This window comes from Diospyros lotus, chromosome 3 (genome assembly GCF_014633365.1).
Source record: "Diospyros lotus cultivar Yz01 chromosome 3, ASM1463336v1, whole genome shotgun sequence".
Classification (NCBI taxonomy): domain Eukaryota; kingdom Viridiplantae; phylum Streptophyta; class Magnoliopsida; order Ericales; family Ebenaceae; genus Diospyros; species Diospyros lotus.
Window position 1 is genome coordinate 101389 of NC_068340.1, and position 14840 is coordinate 116228.

Sequence of the window (14840 nt, forward strand, 5' to 3'; positions counted from 1 at the left end):
GGAAGAAATTATATATGGATACAATGGGCCCCAGCATAGTGGCACGCCCTCTGACGGGGCGGGGAGTTACAGTAACGAGTTGGGCTGCTATTTTGTTTACAATATATTGCGATATAATGGTCGCAAGATATTGCGATATATCGTGGGGGTGGCACTGAGGGTATCGTTGACGCTGGCCGAATAGCATTACTCTTTTTTGAATTTGTGGTTCGATTCGATTTGGAAAAATGCCAAACCGCGCAGTTCGCAGTTTGGCAGACCGACGATTTGATTCAAAATCGAACCACCCGTATATATATAATATACAATTAAAAAAATTATAAATAAAAATATTAAATATAAAATGGGGCGGCAGACACCCTCTTCGTCTTCCTTCGGCTATTCCTTCCTCTCTTTCTCTCCCCTTTCCCCCAAACCCTAACCCGCACCCACCCATGCCCGTTGCACCATGTTTCTCTCCCCCTGGACCCTTAGATCGTCAATTAAATGCCAACCCACTAGCGGCCCCCACATCGCAGGCTCTCGCAGCGGACGCACCTCTTGACACCGCCACCATCACCTGGCAGCAGTCTTAGACTCCGAGGGTCCCGTCGCCTTCTTCCCCCAGCGTTCCAATCGCCGATTGCTGGTATGGGTCTCTCTCACAAGTTGAGTTGATTATTTATTTACTTATTTTTGTCACAAAATGCTTGTGGGTAAAACTTTTAGCGACTCCGTCTTGTATTTCTTGTATTTTTACTTATTTTTAGTCAAAAAATGCTATACATGTATAAATCTGTATTAGCTTTGATTTTTGATTTACTCATTATTGTTCTATTTTGTACATTATATTGTTCTAGTTACTGGTTAGAACGTGTTTTTGCTATAATTTTTGCTGCAAGTGTAACCTATTTAGGTCTTTTTGGTTTAGGGTTTAGGGAGATGCCGAGGCCTCTTCTGTTCACTTTCTTACACTATTCTTTTAAGAGACAAAAACTAACTTGCCCTATGATCTTATGATGAGTTTGTGCTCTTTCTTGCCATTCCTAGATGTTCCCAATTTCAACTTGTTTTTGTGTGTTTTTCAATTAGTTTTGGCCGTTGGGGGTTAACTCTAGTTGAACTTAATTAATTCTATTTAATTTCAGAGGCATAAGTTTTATTAATGTGTGAGCAATGGAAAAGTTTGGAACCAAATGTTTATACATTTATTGGAGATAAGAAAATTAGTTAATTATGAGATCATCCAAGTTTACAGTCAACCAATGAATCCAGGTTGCTTAGTTGACTTGTATCTAGCTAGGGTTTAGTTACCAGAACATATGTTTAACGTTATTTTCAAACATATGTACGTTCGATCAACAAAAAATAGTCTTTGGCATATACTATAATTAATGTGAATTCCAAATAATTCATTTTCAAGAAAATATCTCAAATTTTTTATTGCTTCAATGAAAGATGTAATCAGATAGTAATATCGATCCTGAATGTGTAAGAAACATCAATGAAAATCAAATGACCAATACGACCATTGAATCAAGTAGTAGTTCTAAACCTCCGTTGCCACCTAAGGACTCTAAGGACAAAGCTGTAAAAAGCAAACCCAGGCAACAATCTAAAGTATGGGAACATTTTACAAAAAATGAGGATGATTATTCTGAACCTAGAGCTGTGTGCAACTATTGTGGCAAAGATTATGCAAGTGATACTAGAAGAAATGGGACAAGTACTCTTTCGAACCATATAAACAATCAGTGTAAGAAGAATCCTTACAAATTAGAAGATAAGAAGCAAAAGATTTTACATTATCTAAAGAAGAGTGACAGTGAGGATGGAAGTGGATCGGGTAGTAATCTTGTAGCTACGGGATTTAGTCAAGTGGCTTGTAGGATGGCATGCGCCAAAATGATTATCATTGATGAACTGTCACTTCGATTTGTGGAGTAAGAAGGGTTTAAATTATTTTGTAATACTGCATGTCCTAAGTTTAATCCTCCTTCACGCATTACAATTGCTAGGGATATAATTAGTCTCTACAATGAAGAGAAAAAAAAATTAAAGTCATTTTTTGTTAAGAATTCACAAAGAGTCTTTCTTACCACTGATACATGGACTTCTTGTAACACCCCATTTTTCTCTTACCGAGCATGTCACTATGCTAGGGCCCAAAATATGCGTAAATTATTTTATTTTTTTCTTTCTCAATACATAACTTAACCTTAAGTACCGAATTCCAAACAAAACCCCCAACATATCATAAAAAAATGCGAAAACAATAATCGAAACCTGATATGGTATATAATCAATTCACTTTATTTATAACATAAAAATACATGCCATAGTTAACATCATATCCTCAATATTGAAATACATAAATACATGGAGATTCCATAATGTTCTAACAAGGTTAATCATCAATAAAGTATCAACTAAAACATATCTGAGTCAGCTCGCTGAATCCATCGACCACGCCATCACATGCCGTCATATCTCAACCAGCTCATTGTCTAAGCTGCAAATCTAAATTGGAACGTTGAATGTTCTAGGGGCATAACTCATTAGAAGATGAAACTTCTAGTGAGGGTCCAAAACATATATATATATAAATGCATGATGCAATAACATGAACAACATTTGCCCTTAATGTAACTTCCCAGGCCCATCAGCCTGGCGCGGAATCCTAGGCAAATCCTGAACCTCTATAGGATAAGCCTAACGTTATTCCATCATTGCCCTAGGTGAATTACGACTACACTCTGGGGGCGACATCCCATTCCCATGCACAAACATCAATATGAGAATAATATCATGTCATGCAATTATCACGACTTTCCATGCAATATAAGAAAAGTAAATATTACATTCATAACAACATGCATATATGACAAACATATCATGAACATGAGTTCTTGGGAGAAAACCACTCACAAAACCATAGTTAGGATAGGAAAACTCACCTTTGTCCAAAGATCAAGAAACCTCGAAAAGGGCGTATCGCCTCGATATGCGTGCCAGACCTCGATTCTCCTTCTAACTCTCAAAAGTTGCACCAATCACATCATCTCGATCACCTTAATCACCAAAATGATATTTAGTGATGCCGTTTGGATTAACTAATGCACCTGCTGCATTTATCGACTTGATGAACCGAACTTTTAGACCCTACTTGGACAAATTCGTAATAATGTTCATAGATGATATTCTGATATATTCTGCCAATGAGAGAGAACATGAGGAACATTTGAGGATAGTTATGCAGACCCTAAAGCACCACAAGTTGTATGCCAAGTTTTCAAAATGTGAATTTTGGCTTACTCAGATAGCTTTTCTTGGAAACATAATTTCTGCAGAGGGTATAGCTGTCAATCCAGCAAAAATAGAAGTAGTTCAAAAATGGCAAGCACCTAAGAACATCGAGGAAATTCGAAGTTTTCTTAGACTAGTCGGATACTACAGAAGGTTTGTAGAAGGATTCTCGAAGATATCCGCTCCACTTACCCGATTGATGCAAAAGGAAGTCAAATTCGAATAGGACGAAAAGTGTGAGTAAGGTTTTTAAAAACTTAAGGCATGACTAACTACGGCACCGATTTTAGCAATGCCAACAGAGTTAGGAAAACATGTGGTATACAGCGATGCTTCAGGAATAGGTTTGGGATGTGTTCTAATGTAAGACGAGAAAGTGATCGCTTACGAATCTCGATAATTGAAGAGGCATGAGCAAAACTATCCAACTCACAACTTGGAGTTAGCAACCATAATCTATGCTTTAAAGTTGTGGAGGCATTATCTTTATGGAGGCAGTTTGAAATTTTTATGAACCACAAGAGTTTGAAGTACATCTTCTCTCAGAATGAGATGAATATGCGACAACGAAAATTGATGGAATACTTGAAAGATTATGATTGTACCATTTCCTACCATCCAAGGAAGGCAAACGTAGTTGCAGACGCTCTTAGCAGAAGAAGCTCTGAAATAGTGGCTAGCATGTTGGTTAAGGAGTGGGAAATGATTGAGGAATTCAGCCACTTGACAGTAAGTGTTAAACCTAAGCCAATTAAGGGATATTTGGCAAATCTGACAATCCAATCAGATGTGGTGAATCAAATCAGGTCATCTTTTTAGACAAACACAAGAAGAAGTCAATGGATAGACAAGAATGACCAAGTTAAGGCACCTAAATTCAGTTATCATGATGGTATACTTTGGTTTCAAGGAAGAACTTACGTGCCAAAAGATCAAGACCTGAGGCAAAATATCTTAAGGGAAGCTCATCGAGCTAGGTACACTATACATCCAGGATCCACAAAGATGTACAAGGACCTTAGAGAAATTTATTGGTAGCCTGGAATGAAAAAACATGTGGCACGGTACGTGGCGCAATGCGATACCTGTCAACGTATCAAAATTGAGCATCAGCGTCCAGGAGGAATGTTGCAACCACTGAATATTCCCGAGTGGAAGTGGGATCACGTCACTATGGACTTTGTGACTAATCTGCGTCAAAGTCCCAAAGGAAATGATGTTATTTGGGTAATAGTGGATCGATTGACCAAGTCGGCACATTTCTTGCCTATTAAGATAGGGCAACCGACTTATGCTTTAGCTCAGCTATATATTGAGGAAATTGCACGATTACACGGAATCCCTGCAAGCATAGTGTCAAATCGAGACCCACGATTTACATCAAGATTTTGGGAAAGCTTCCACAAGTGTATGGGAACACAATTAAAGCTCAGCACAACTTATCACCCTCAAACCGATGGGCAATCCGAGTGAATAATTCAGACTCTCGAGGACATGTTAAGAGCATTCATTTTGGATTTCTTAGGAAATTGGGAGAAACATCTACCACTAGTGAAATTTGCCTACAACAACGGGCACCACAGTAGCATTGGTATGGCCCCTTACTAGGCATTGTATGGGCAAAAATGTAAAACGCCATTCTGTTGGGTAGAAACTGGAGAAGTAGGATTAATTGGACCCGAGATTGTTCAAACTACTACAAAAAAGATCAAGAAAATTCAGGAGAAAATTAGGACAATTCAAACTCGTCAGAAATCATACGCGGATCAATGAAGACGAAATTTGGAATTTTCGATCGGTGATAAGGTATATTTGAAAGTCTCTCCATTTAAATCAGTGATTCGAGGAAAAAGGAAAGGGAAATTAAGCCCAAGATACATAGGACCCTATGAAGTTTTGGAGAAAATTGGGTTAGTGGCTTACAGAATAGCTTTACCTGTGGCATTATCAAATATCCATAATGTATTTCAGGTGTCTCAACTACAGAAACATGAGCCGGATCCTACGCAAGTACTTCGAAACGACACTATCGAGATACAAAACGATCTAACATACCCTGAAGAGCCAGTGCAAATCTTAGATCAAAAAGACCAAGTTTTAAGAAATAAGGTTATCCCGTTGGTAAAGGTGTTATGGAGCAATCATGACAAAGTGGAAGCTACATGGGAACGTGAAGAGAAGATGAAAACTTCTTATCCGCATTTGTTTAATGTTGTAAGTTAGTAATTTCGAGGACGAAATTTATTTTTAGAGGGGGAGGATGTAATACCCAATGTTAAATATTAAAAGTATTTTTAGAAATTACAGGGTCAAATTTGGTATTTATTATAGTTTCGGGCTTTTGAGTAATATTCAAAATACAACCGAAGGATGAGGGACTGTGTCAAGCAAGCCAATAAAGGTAAAAACTGTCCAAATAATCAATATTCGACAAAATCAAGAGATTTTCGAATGTTTGAAGTCAAAAACACGTAATTAGGAGCATTCGGGCAAAAGTGCAGATTTTATAAACTATCCGAGGGAGGTCGAAACGTCAATTTTTTTAGAAATTTCATAGGGAAATGGAAAATTTAGAACTTGTGGGCAGTCAAGGAATTAACAAGAAGTCTAGGGACATTAAGTTTTGGGAGAAAATGCAATTAGAAGTTGGTTGGGGGCTAAACTGCAAAATTCAAAAAATACCAAGGTGTGAAACCGACCGACTGCCTATGGCCGCCTAGGGGCATCATGAAGGTCACCTGGAAGGTCTAGGGAGTTCTCCAGGTGATGATGGGGTGGTTTGTGGCTGCCATTGGCCGGAAAATGGCCTTGATGTGATGGGAAATAATGGAGGAAAGATTTTTGAATTGGCCGAATTTTTCTAGGGTTCTAACTCTCGATTTGGTGCTTCTTGATTGGTTAGGAGGCTAGATCTAGGGTTAAAGGGATAAGACCAACAGATTTGTGGTGGAAAATCGGGTCGAGATGGGGTATAAGTAGACACCCGAGGCCGAGGTTTTTTTCAAATAAGTCAAGTGAAATTAAGGGCGTTTTAGCTTGAATCGAGGCTCACTGATAAGGGATTTTTGTTCCTTGGGTGTTGAGGATTGTTTCTAGAGCATTTGGGGTCGTTTGGTATAGGTTTGGAGGGGTTTTGAGAAGCTCGTCGGAAAATGGGGCTCGGCCGGACAGTGACCTGCAACTGGCTTTTAAAGCCTTTTTCGACCACTTTTTTCAAGGTTTGAAGGCGCCACTGAGGTTGCCTCGACAAGACCTTTCAGGTCCCATAGTTGTTTGGAGCATCGGAGCTCGCTGGAGTCAGAGAAGAAGGTCGGAGAAAACGACCAGGCCGACCGCGCGTGGGCTTCACTCGCCGAGCCCCTAGGTGGCGCGTAAGGTAGTATTTTTGCTTGATTTTAATTTAAAATTTTGGTAAAATTATTTTAGGAATTATCATAAAAAAAATATTTTGTGAAACTTGATGTTAGATATTTTTTATGAATTTTCGAAGATAGGAAAGGTTTAAAAATGAAGAAAAATAGAGAAAATTGAGGAAAAATATAAATATTGATTTCTAAGGTCCTAATGGTGAATAGGAGACGATTGGTGTATTGAAAGAAGGATTGCATGATTTTCGATGTATGGCACATTTTTCGAGGCAAAGTCCAAACTTTTCCGATTTGAGGTGAGTGGTTTGATTCTAGCTTTACCTTGTCTTGTTTTGGAGTTGTGTAGTGGGTTTTGGTGAGCAGTCTTACCCTCCCGAGCTTAGGATACACATGATCGGACCAGTTCTAGTGAGCGGTTACACCCTCCTGAACTTGGGTTGTTTACTAAAGCGTTTCACTTATGTACATTGTGGCATCATTTGCATATTGAATATGTGATATATTGCATCAACTGTTTTTACTTTTAAAAAAAATGAGTCAATGCATGGCGTGTATTTTTCTATTATCGGGGTGTCGATTTTCGTGTCGTTGTTGGGTCTGTATGGGACGGGATGGGGTCTTCTTGAGGATAGGACAAGGTTAATCCAAATGAATGAGTGACACAGTAGGGTACTCGAGAGATTAAGTATGTCGCAGCAAGATCAACCCCAACGGTGTGTGGAATGTGTTTTTCCACGGGAGGTTGAGTATGCCAGGGAGATTTCTCAAGATAGACGTGTTACATGTTGTCATTTGTCTGTATTTTCCATGCTCGTATGTTGTTCATGCATTGTGTAAATTGTTTCATGCCATCACTTAGATGTTTTATCATCTAACTTGGGTTATACCCCTGGAACATTCAACGTTCCAGCCAAGGATTGCTGCGAGGTCGAAGAAATGGCCGGTAGGGCCAACGGTGCTTAGATGATAGTTGTGGTACCATTTTGAGGATGTCTGAAGTTATTTTGGTATATGTACGAACGGTTATATGATACTGCTATTATCAGTTTGTAACATTGTAACACGTGTTTCGACGTAGGATTGACTTGTATGAAAATCGTGGTAGGCCACGACATTTTGATGTATTTATTCCGCTATGTTATATTGTATCTCGTTTAGTTTTAAGTCTATTGATCTTGTTAATTAAACGAGTAAGACTGGGGTTCTTGGGATTTGTACATGCATGTGAAGATTGCTCTTGAAATCACCGCGGGCGCCGGCCATTGTATGCGACGAATGTTTCATCTACATGTGAAGATTGTTCTCATAGCGTCGCGTGTGACAGACTTGAAAAGAAAAAAAAAAAAAAAAAGATTCCCGGGATTCCCTTATAGTGACGCGCCCGTGTAAGGCGAGGTGTTACAATATGGCTTCTAACATGAAGAGAAAATTTGATAAGTATTGGGGCAACATTGAAAACCAAAATATGCTTCTTTATGTGGTAGTTGTACTTGATCCTAGATACAAAATGAAATATGTGGCATTTTGTTTATGCAAACTCTATTCTGAAGATGAAGTTCAAACCATTATGGATTCTATCAAGAGCACTCTAGGGAAGTTAGTGAATTTTTATGCATCAATTGAATCAGATGAACAAGGTGGAACAACTTCTAGACTAAGGTTTCTAGTTGTGGATCCTGATGAGGATGATACTGTTAACATGTTTAAATCTAGTTTTGAGAAAGAATGTTTTCAAGATAATGCTACTGAAATGAAAAATGAGCTTGAAAAGTACATAGCTGAGCCAAATGAGAATATAAGAAACAAGACTTTTGATATATTGGCATGGTGGAAGGTATCTTTGTAACACCCCCTCTCTTAGAACTGCCCGAGAAGAGGTGCTACGAGAAAAATAAAATAAAACTAGCTGATAAACTGAAATCTGATACCATGGCTGAACATCTCAATCAACTGGAATAAAAACTCTGACTCAATACAGACTGAAATACAAAAACTCTTACTAAGGGACAATCCCTCAACTGAAATGTAAAATAGATCTAAACTGAGAAAACACTATAAACTCAATAGACTCCCAGACATCTTTTATCTTGAGCGGCTCCACGTACACACACTACTGAACACTGCTGCTAGGCCCCACATCCGATACTCTCCTGCTAGAACCTGGAGAGGTGAAGAGTACAAGGTGAGCTACAAAAGCTCAGCAAGTAATAAGCTGGAAAGAATACTGAAGCTGAATCGAAGTATATCAATACTGGTAAATAACTGACTGAACTTGTACTGTATAATCACTGTCTACTTGCATTAATAAAAATGTAATGCACATAAATTGTAAATTAAATGCAGGTATGCAACTTTGGCTCATAAGTCCACATAATCTGATAATACATACCTATCTGATCTGAAACCTGCATACATAAAAACTGTAAGCACATACTGTGGGCAATATGCCCCTAGCCCCCTGGTGGCCCCCAGGTGGGCAACTCATAAACTGAGTTGAAACTGAAACTGATGGGATCCCCACGGACAAGCCGCCTGGCGCGCATAATGCAATGTAATACTCACATAAATGCTAGCACACGATATGTAGTGCTCCATATAAAGTCATGCTCAATGCTCATACCAAAATGTATGCACATAATCTCACAAAATAATGCTGATCATGTTATAATAATGCTGAACATGATATGATCTTCATCTATATATTAGAATACAAAGATTCAATGAACTATGATTTAGGGTATGGGTATGATTAACTTGTCATGTTCTGGTTTATGAATTCAATGTTGGAAGGTATTGAATACATTAATTGAATTAAACTTGAATTAGGACTCATTGGAAGCTAAATTGGATTTCTGGAAAAGTCATCCGGATATCAGGAAGGATATCCGGATATGATGAAAGACATCCGGATATGAAGAATGCTCATCCGGATACACTGACATTCAAAGCAGAAGCTATTCGAATATGCTGGGATGTATTCGGATATGAACTAGGACATCCGGATATGATTCTGGTCATCCGGATATCTCACTGATGCATTCGGATATAACTGGGGACTACTCGAATGAAAAATTCAACTTTTGAGGGAGACATCCGGATATTATCTTGACCTTTCCGGATGTATAAACAAACCATCCGGATATCATACTCGAAGAACTTTAGATACATCCGGATACGATACAAGGTATCTGGATATTAGAACTTAGAGTAACAGAACTTGCAATCCAAAATGGATAAGGATTAATAGAACTTGCAATCCAAAATGGATAAGGATTAATGGAACTTGAAATCCAAAATGGATAAGGATTAATCGAACTTGCAATCCAAAATGGATATGGATTACTGGAACTTGCAATCCAAAATGGATGAGGATTAATGGAACTTGCAATCCAAAATGGATAAAGATTAATAGAACTTGCAATCCAAAATGGATGAGGATTAATAGAACTTGCAATCCAAAATGGATAAGGATTACCGGAACTTGCAATCCAAAATGGATAAGGATTACTAGAACTTGCAATCCAAAATGGATAAGGATTAATAGAACTTGCAATCCAAAATGGATAAGGATTACTGGAACTTGCTCATAACTTCACTGTTATACGCATATATATATATATATATACGTCTCTGCTTACTGATATAAAATCTGAGAACTCAATGAAGAACTGGAATAATATGAAAAACTGATATGAACCTGTAATGGAAGGGATTACAGGAAGAATACTTGCCTGATAGAACTCTTTGATCGAACCCTGGAGCGATCCTGAAGACTCTAGCAAGCCTCTGCTATCTCTTGGCCTTTCTGTTCTTCACATGGTGTGAAGAAGAGCTAAGCTAATGGGCTCTATATATAGACATAAAGTCCTAGATCTCTTTCCTTTTATAACTTGGAATCGCTCTCCCAATTGAACTTGGAGACTCTCAAATCCTTCTCCTATTAGGACTAGAAGACTCTTAATCCAAATCCATCTCATACATGGATTCTCATTCTTCTTTAAATACATAGTCTCACTTAATTAATAATAATACAAAAATTATTATTAAAACTTCTCAAATAATAATAAAACTCCAGAATTACCTTCATGCCCTTGCATTTAATCCAAAAAATAAATGCCATTCAAATGCTATTTAAATACTATTATCTCAATTAAAAATCACTAGTTTGCCACCTTGGCAAATTCTTTAACTCCAAAATTAAAAAGAAATAAATGCTATTATTTTCCTTCAAAATCTCTAAATTGCCACATTAAATAATTAATTGGCAAAATCGCTTAATCAAATACTTCAACAATTAATTAAATCAATCTTGAATAAATACTGGGCCCTCTAACGGGTCTTTACAATCTTCGATAAAGTACCATATCCTATCACTGATTGCTAGAGATGTTCTTGCCATTCAAGTGTCAACAATAGCTTCTGAGTCAGCTTTTAGCACTGGAGGTAGGGTGTTTGATTACTTTCGAAGTTCGTTGAGTCCATTTATGGTAGAAGCGTTGATTTGTTGCCAAAATTGGTTGAGAGTTACATCTTTACCATTGGATATGAGCCCAGTATTAGAAAAACATGCTACTTGTGAATCAATTGAATTTGGTAATTTTTTATCTACTCATCAAACATGTTTATTATTTTATTTGTATTAACTATTAACTTTAACATTTTAATTTTATAATTTTATTGTTCTCTTTAATATTGCAGATAAGTCTGTTATGACAAAATTTTCTCAGCCTTGATTAGTGATGAAGTTGAAGACTTTGGAGCATGCTTGTAAACTTTGAACTGTGTGTGTGCTCTACTTAGTGATTAGTGATGAAGTTTGAACTTTGATTAGTGAAGAAGTTGAAGACTAGTTAGTTCCTTATGTGTGTTCTATTTATACTCATTATTTTCTTTGTTCCTAATCTCTTTATTGTGCAAGCTTTTGTTTCAATTGGATGCTTAGAGATAAAGTTAAAGGATGTGTTAGTTTTGTGTTAGAGTTATACCGCACCAAACTAGAAGTTTGAACTTTGATTAGTGATGTGTTTAGGTTGGTGTTAGAGATAAAGATTTGGGCTTTTGTTTCAATAGGAATGCACTAAAACAGTAATGGAATTGTTGTTCTCTTACTGTTATGGTTGTCTTTACTAGAAGGTTTTCATCTATGTGATGTGTTAGGAATGGAATTGTTGCTCTCTATTTATACTCATTAATATTTCCTTTGTTTCGTTTGCTTTCCTGGTGTTTGATTCTGAGTTGATCTATTGGACATTCTAGGGAAAGCATTCTGTTGCATTTATGTGTATTAAATGTTTGTTCAGGAACTGGCTTGATCCAAAAATTTAGTAGTTAAATCTGTTGTATTGCCAATTGCAGTGTTTCAGTGAGTTCGCGTTGCAAAAATACAAATTTAGTACCGGTTCGGTTCGAACCGAACCAGATCGGACCGGACCAAATGCAAAAATTGTGAAACCGCGAGAACCGAACCGCAAAATGCGATGCGGTTCAGTTCAATTTTCCGCACCAAATCAAACTACTCGATTTGATTTGGTAGACGTTACCCAACCCTCACTGAAGGTGGCACATTCAATGACGACCATGTGTGGTCGTCACTATTGTGCCTCCATCTGTGACCGACGTTGCTCGACCCTCACTGAAGGTGGCACATTCAGTGATGACCATGTGTGGTCGTCACTATTGTGCCTCCATCTATGACTGATCTTACCCGACCCTCACTGAAGGTGGTACATTCAATGACGATCACGTGTGGTCGTCACTACTGTGTCTCTATCTGGAACCAACCTTGCCTGACCCTCACTAAAGGTGGCACCTTCAATGACGATCACATGTGGTCATCACTATTGCCCACCATCTGTGACAAATTCTATAGGACCGTCACTAAATATTGGAATTAGTGACAACTTTTAACTAGTCGTCACTAAATGTGGTTACTAAAAGTTAAATTTCTTATAATAACTAGAAGATGCACTGCCTCATCAATGAAGTTTGTTTTCTTCCGTCATTTCTCAAATAATAATATAACAAGTAGAGCCGATAGTTGTTTTTGAGCTCGCCTGTTACCTAACAGGGAAATCCTCATTATAAAATCTTTTGTGATGTTGGTGGCACAAGTGCATTAATCTTATTCAAGACTTGCCAGATCTTTGTGGGCGTTTCAGTAGTAATCACCAGCTATGGTTGTAATTTGTATTGAACCTTATTGAGTAGCTACATAGGCTTAAGAGTTAATTTGTATTGGGCCTTAGTGAGTAGCATTATTTCATAACACACTTATTCCTCGTTCTTTAGAGCTGGCCACTTATTCTCTATAGCTCCCGCCATTTCAAATCTCAGGCCTATATCTGTGTTGTAATCTAGACAACTTTTGTAATGTAGTGCGTTGCCAACTTATATGACTAGTTGAACGGATGCCATGTTGATAATTTGGCCAATCCAATTCACCTTATCAACATAGGGGTTGTGATTTTTGGTTCTACACAATCTGTCAACTCAAAAGCTTTCCCTCTTTAAGCAGTCCAAAATCATTGGATATATACAATCACACTTTAAGAAAAAGAAAATCAAAATATTGAAACCCTGAACATAGGAAAGTTAGGGATTGTGCTTCTTCCTGATTCAATTTTGAATTTTAAATTTATTTTTAATTTTTTTATTTTAAATATCTGTTTTGATATTATTGAAAACATGTTTTTTTTTGTTTATAACATTTTAAAAATTTTAAAACTGATTTATAATAAAAACAACCAAAATAATTTTTTATTGTTTAAGTTTTCTTTATAATTTTTTTTCTTATTTTCAAAAATATGCTTTTAAAAATATGAAAATAAATACATTTTTACTATTTAAAAAACTAAAATTAAAAACGACTATCTAGGCTGTTTTGCCTGGCTATTTAGTCAAAATTTAAGTAACACACTGCATTGAGTCTTTGGGAGCTACAATTACAACTCTTTCAAAGCGCTATCAACTCCTAATATTTAGAACCTCTGGAACAACCAATTACAAGGATGAATACCCAATCCAATCATGGAAATGAATCAAACTCTTTGTCTATTTCTAGAGATTGCTAGAAAATAATCTTTGGTATTTGTAAAGATTTTCATTCAAGATCCTCCACCAATAAAACTAGTATAAGGTGGTATCTCAATATCTATTTCAATGCAATACATGATAAGCATGTGCATGCCTCCAATCAATATAGCATCTAACTCCAAAACATGGTACAAGTGATAAAACTCTTAAATTTTCTTGAGAGTAGAAAATTAACTCTTGGTGGAGACAAAAAATGCCTCTATTTGATGAGAATTGACTACGTGTTCATTTTGAAGTATATAAATTTATGACCCCATCCGATTTACCCAAAAGCCGAACCAAGAGAGAAATCCAATCTCCTCCAAAACTAGACAAGCAAAACCTAGACACTTGTCATCAAAAACAAAAACAAAATATGGTATGTAATGCAGGCAATTATTGCTGGCAACAAGATTCCCAACTTAAATCTCAGTCATGCTTGCAATGGAATAGCCTAGAGTCCTCAGGCAGGATTCCTAAAGCTACTTAGGACCATAGCTGAAACTACCCAAATAAAAAGGGCTAGATTATCCCTTAATAAAGCTAATCAAGAAATTCTAGACACGCAAAAACAACATGGAAAACGGATTGTGTGAACAGGTTGTTGTTAACTTTGGAATACTAGTAATTGCATTGGGAGAGGGCCCAAGCTCAAAATGGTATCCTCAAATACCGACCCAACCCGCCATAAAACCCAATCAAACAAACACTCCAGAGCAGACGCAGACAGAATGCTCCAAAACCGAAGCAACAAGGTACTTAACAATCATTATAACGTTCGTTCCAAAGGGACTTAGCAGCATCAAAATTAAACTAAATCCAACAAATTTACAAAAGACTAGGTCCAAGGAAAACCATGCTCAGCATAAGATTGGTAGGAATTTTTCAATGTAGGAGAATATTCCTAATCTTCATCATCATCACCATCAGCAGCAGCAGCAGCAGCTACTGTCTCAACCTTTGTTTTCTTTTCCTCCGTACACTTTCCATCCTGCCAAACACAAAAAACACAAGGCCAACTTAAACCGCATCTGTGTAATTAAAAAAAGTAAAAAGAACAATTAAACAGATACTAATTTCAAAACATTAAGCCATCATTCACCATCAAAGAACTTA

The 14840-nt window shown here is 37.2% G+C and overlaps 1 protein-coding gene across 1 annotated transcript; it reads left to right on the top strand.

Moving 5' to 3' along the window:
• Positions 1-1494: 1494 nt before the first annotated feature.
• On the top strand, positions 1495-1926 carry LOC127798296 (zinc finger BED domain-containing protein RICESLEEPER 3-like). Its single transcript, XM_052331763.1, has one exon. The coding sequence runs from the start codon at positions 1495-1497 to the stop codon at positions 1924-1926; it is 432 nt and encodes a 143-aa protein (XP_052187723.1).
• Positions 1927-14840: the final 12914 nt, after the last annotated feature.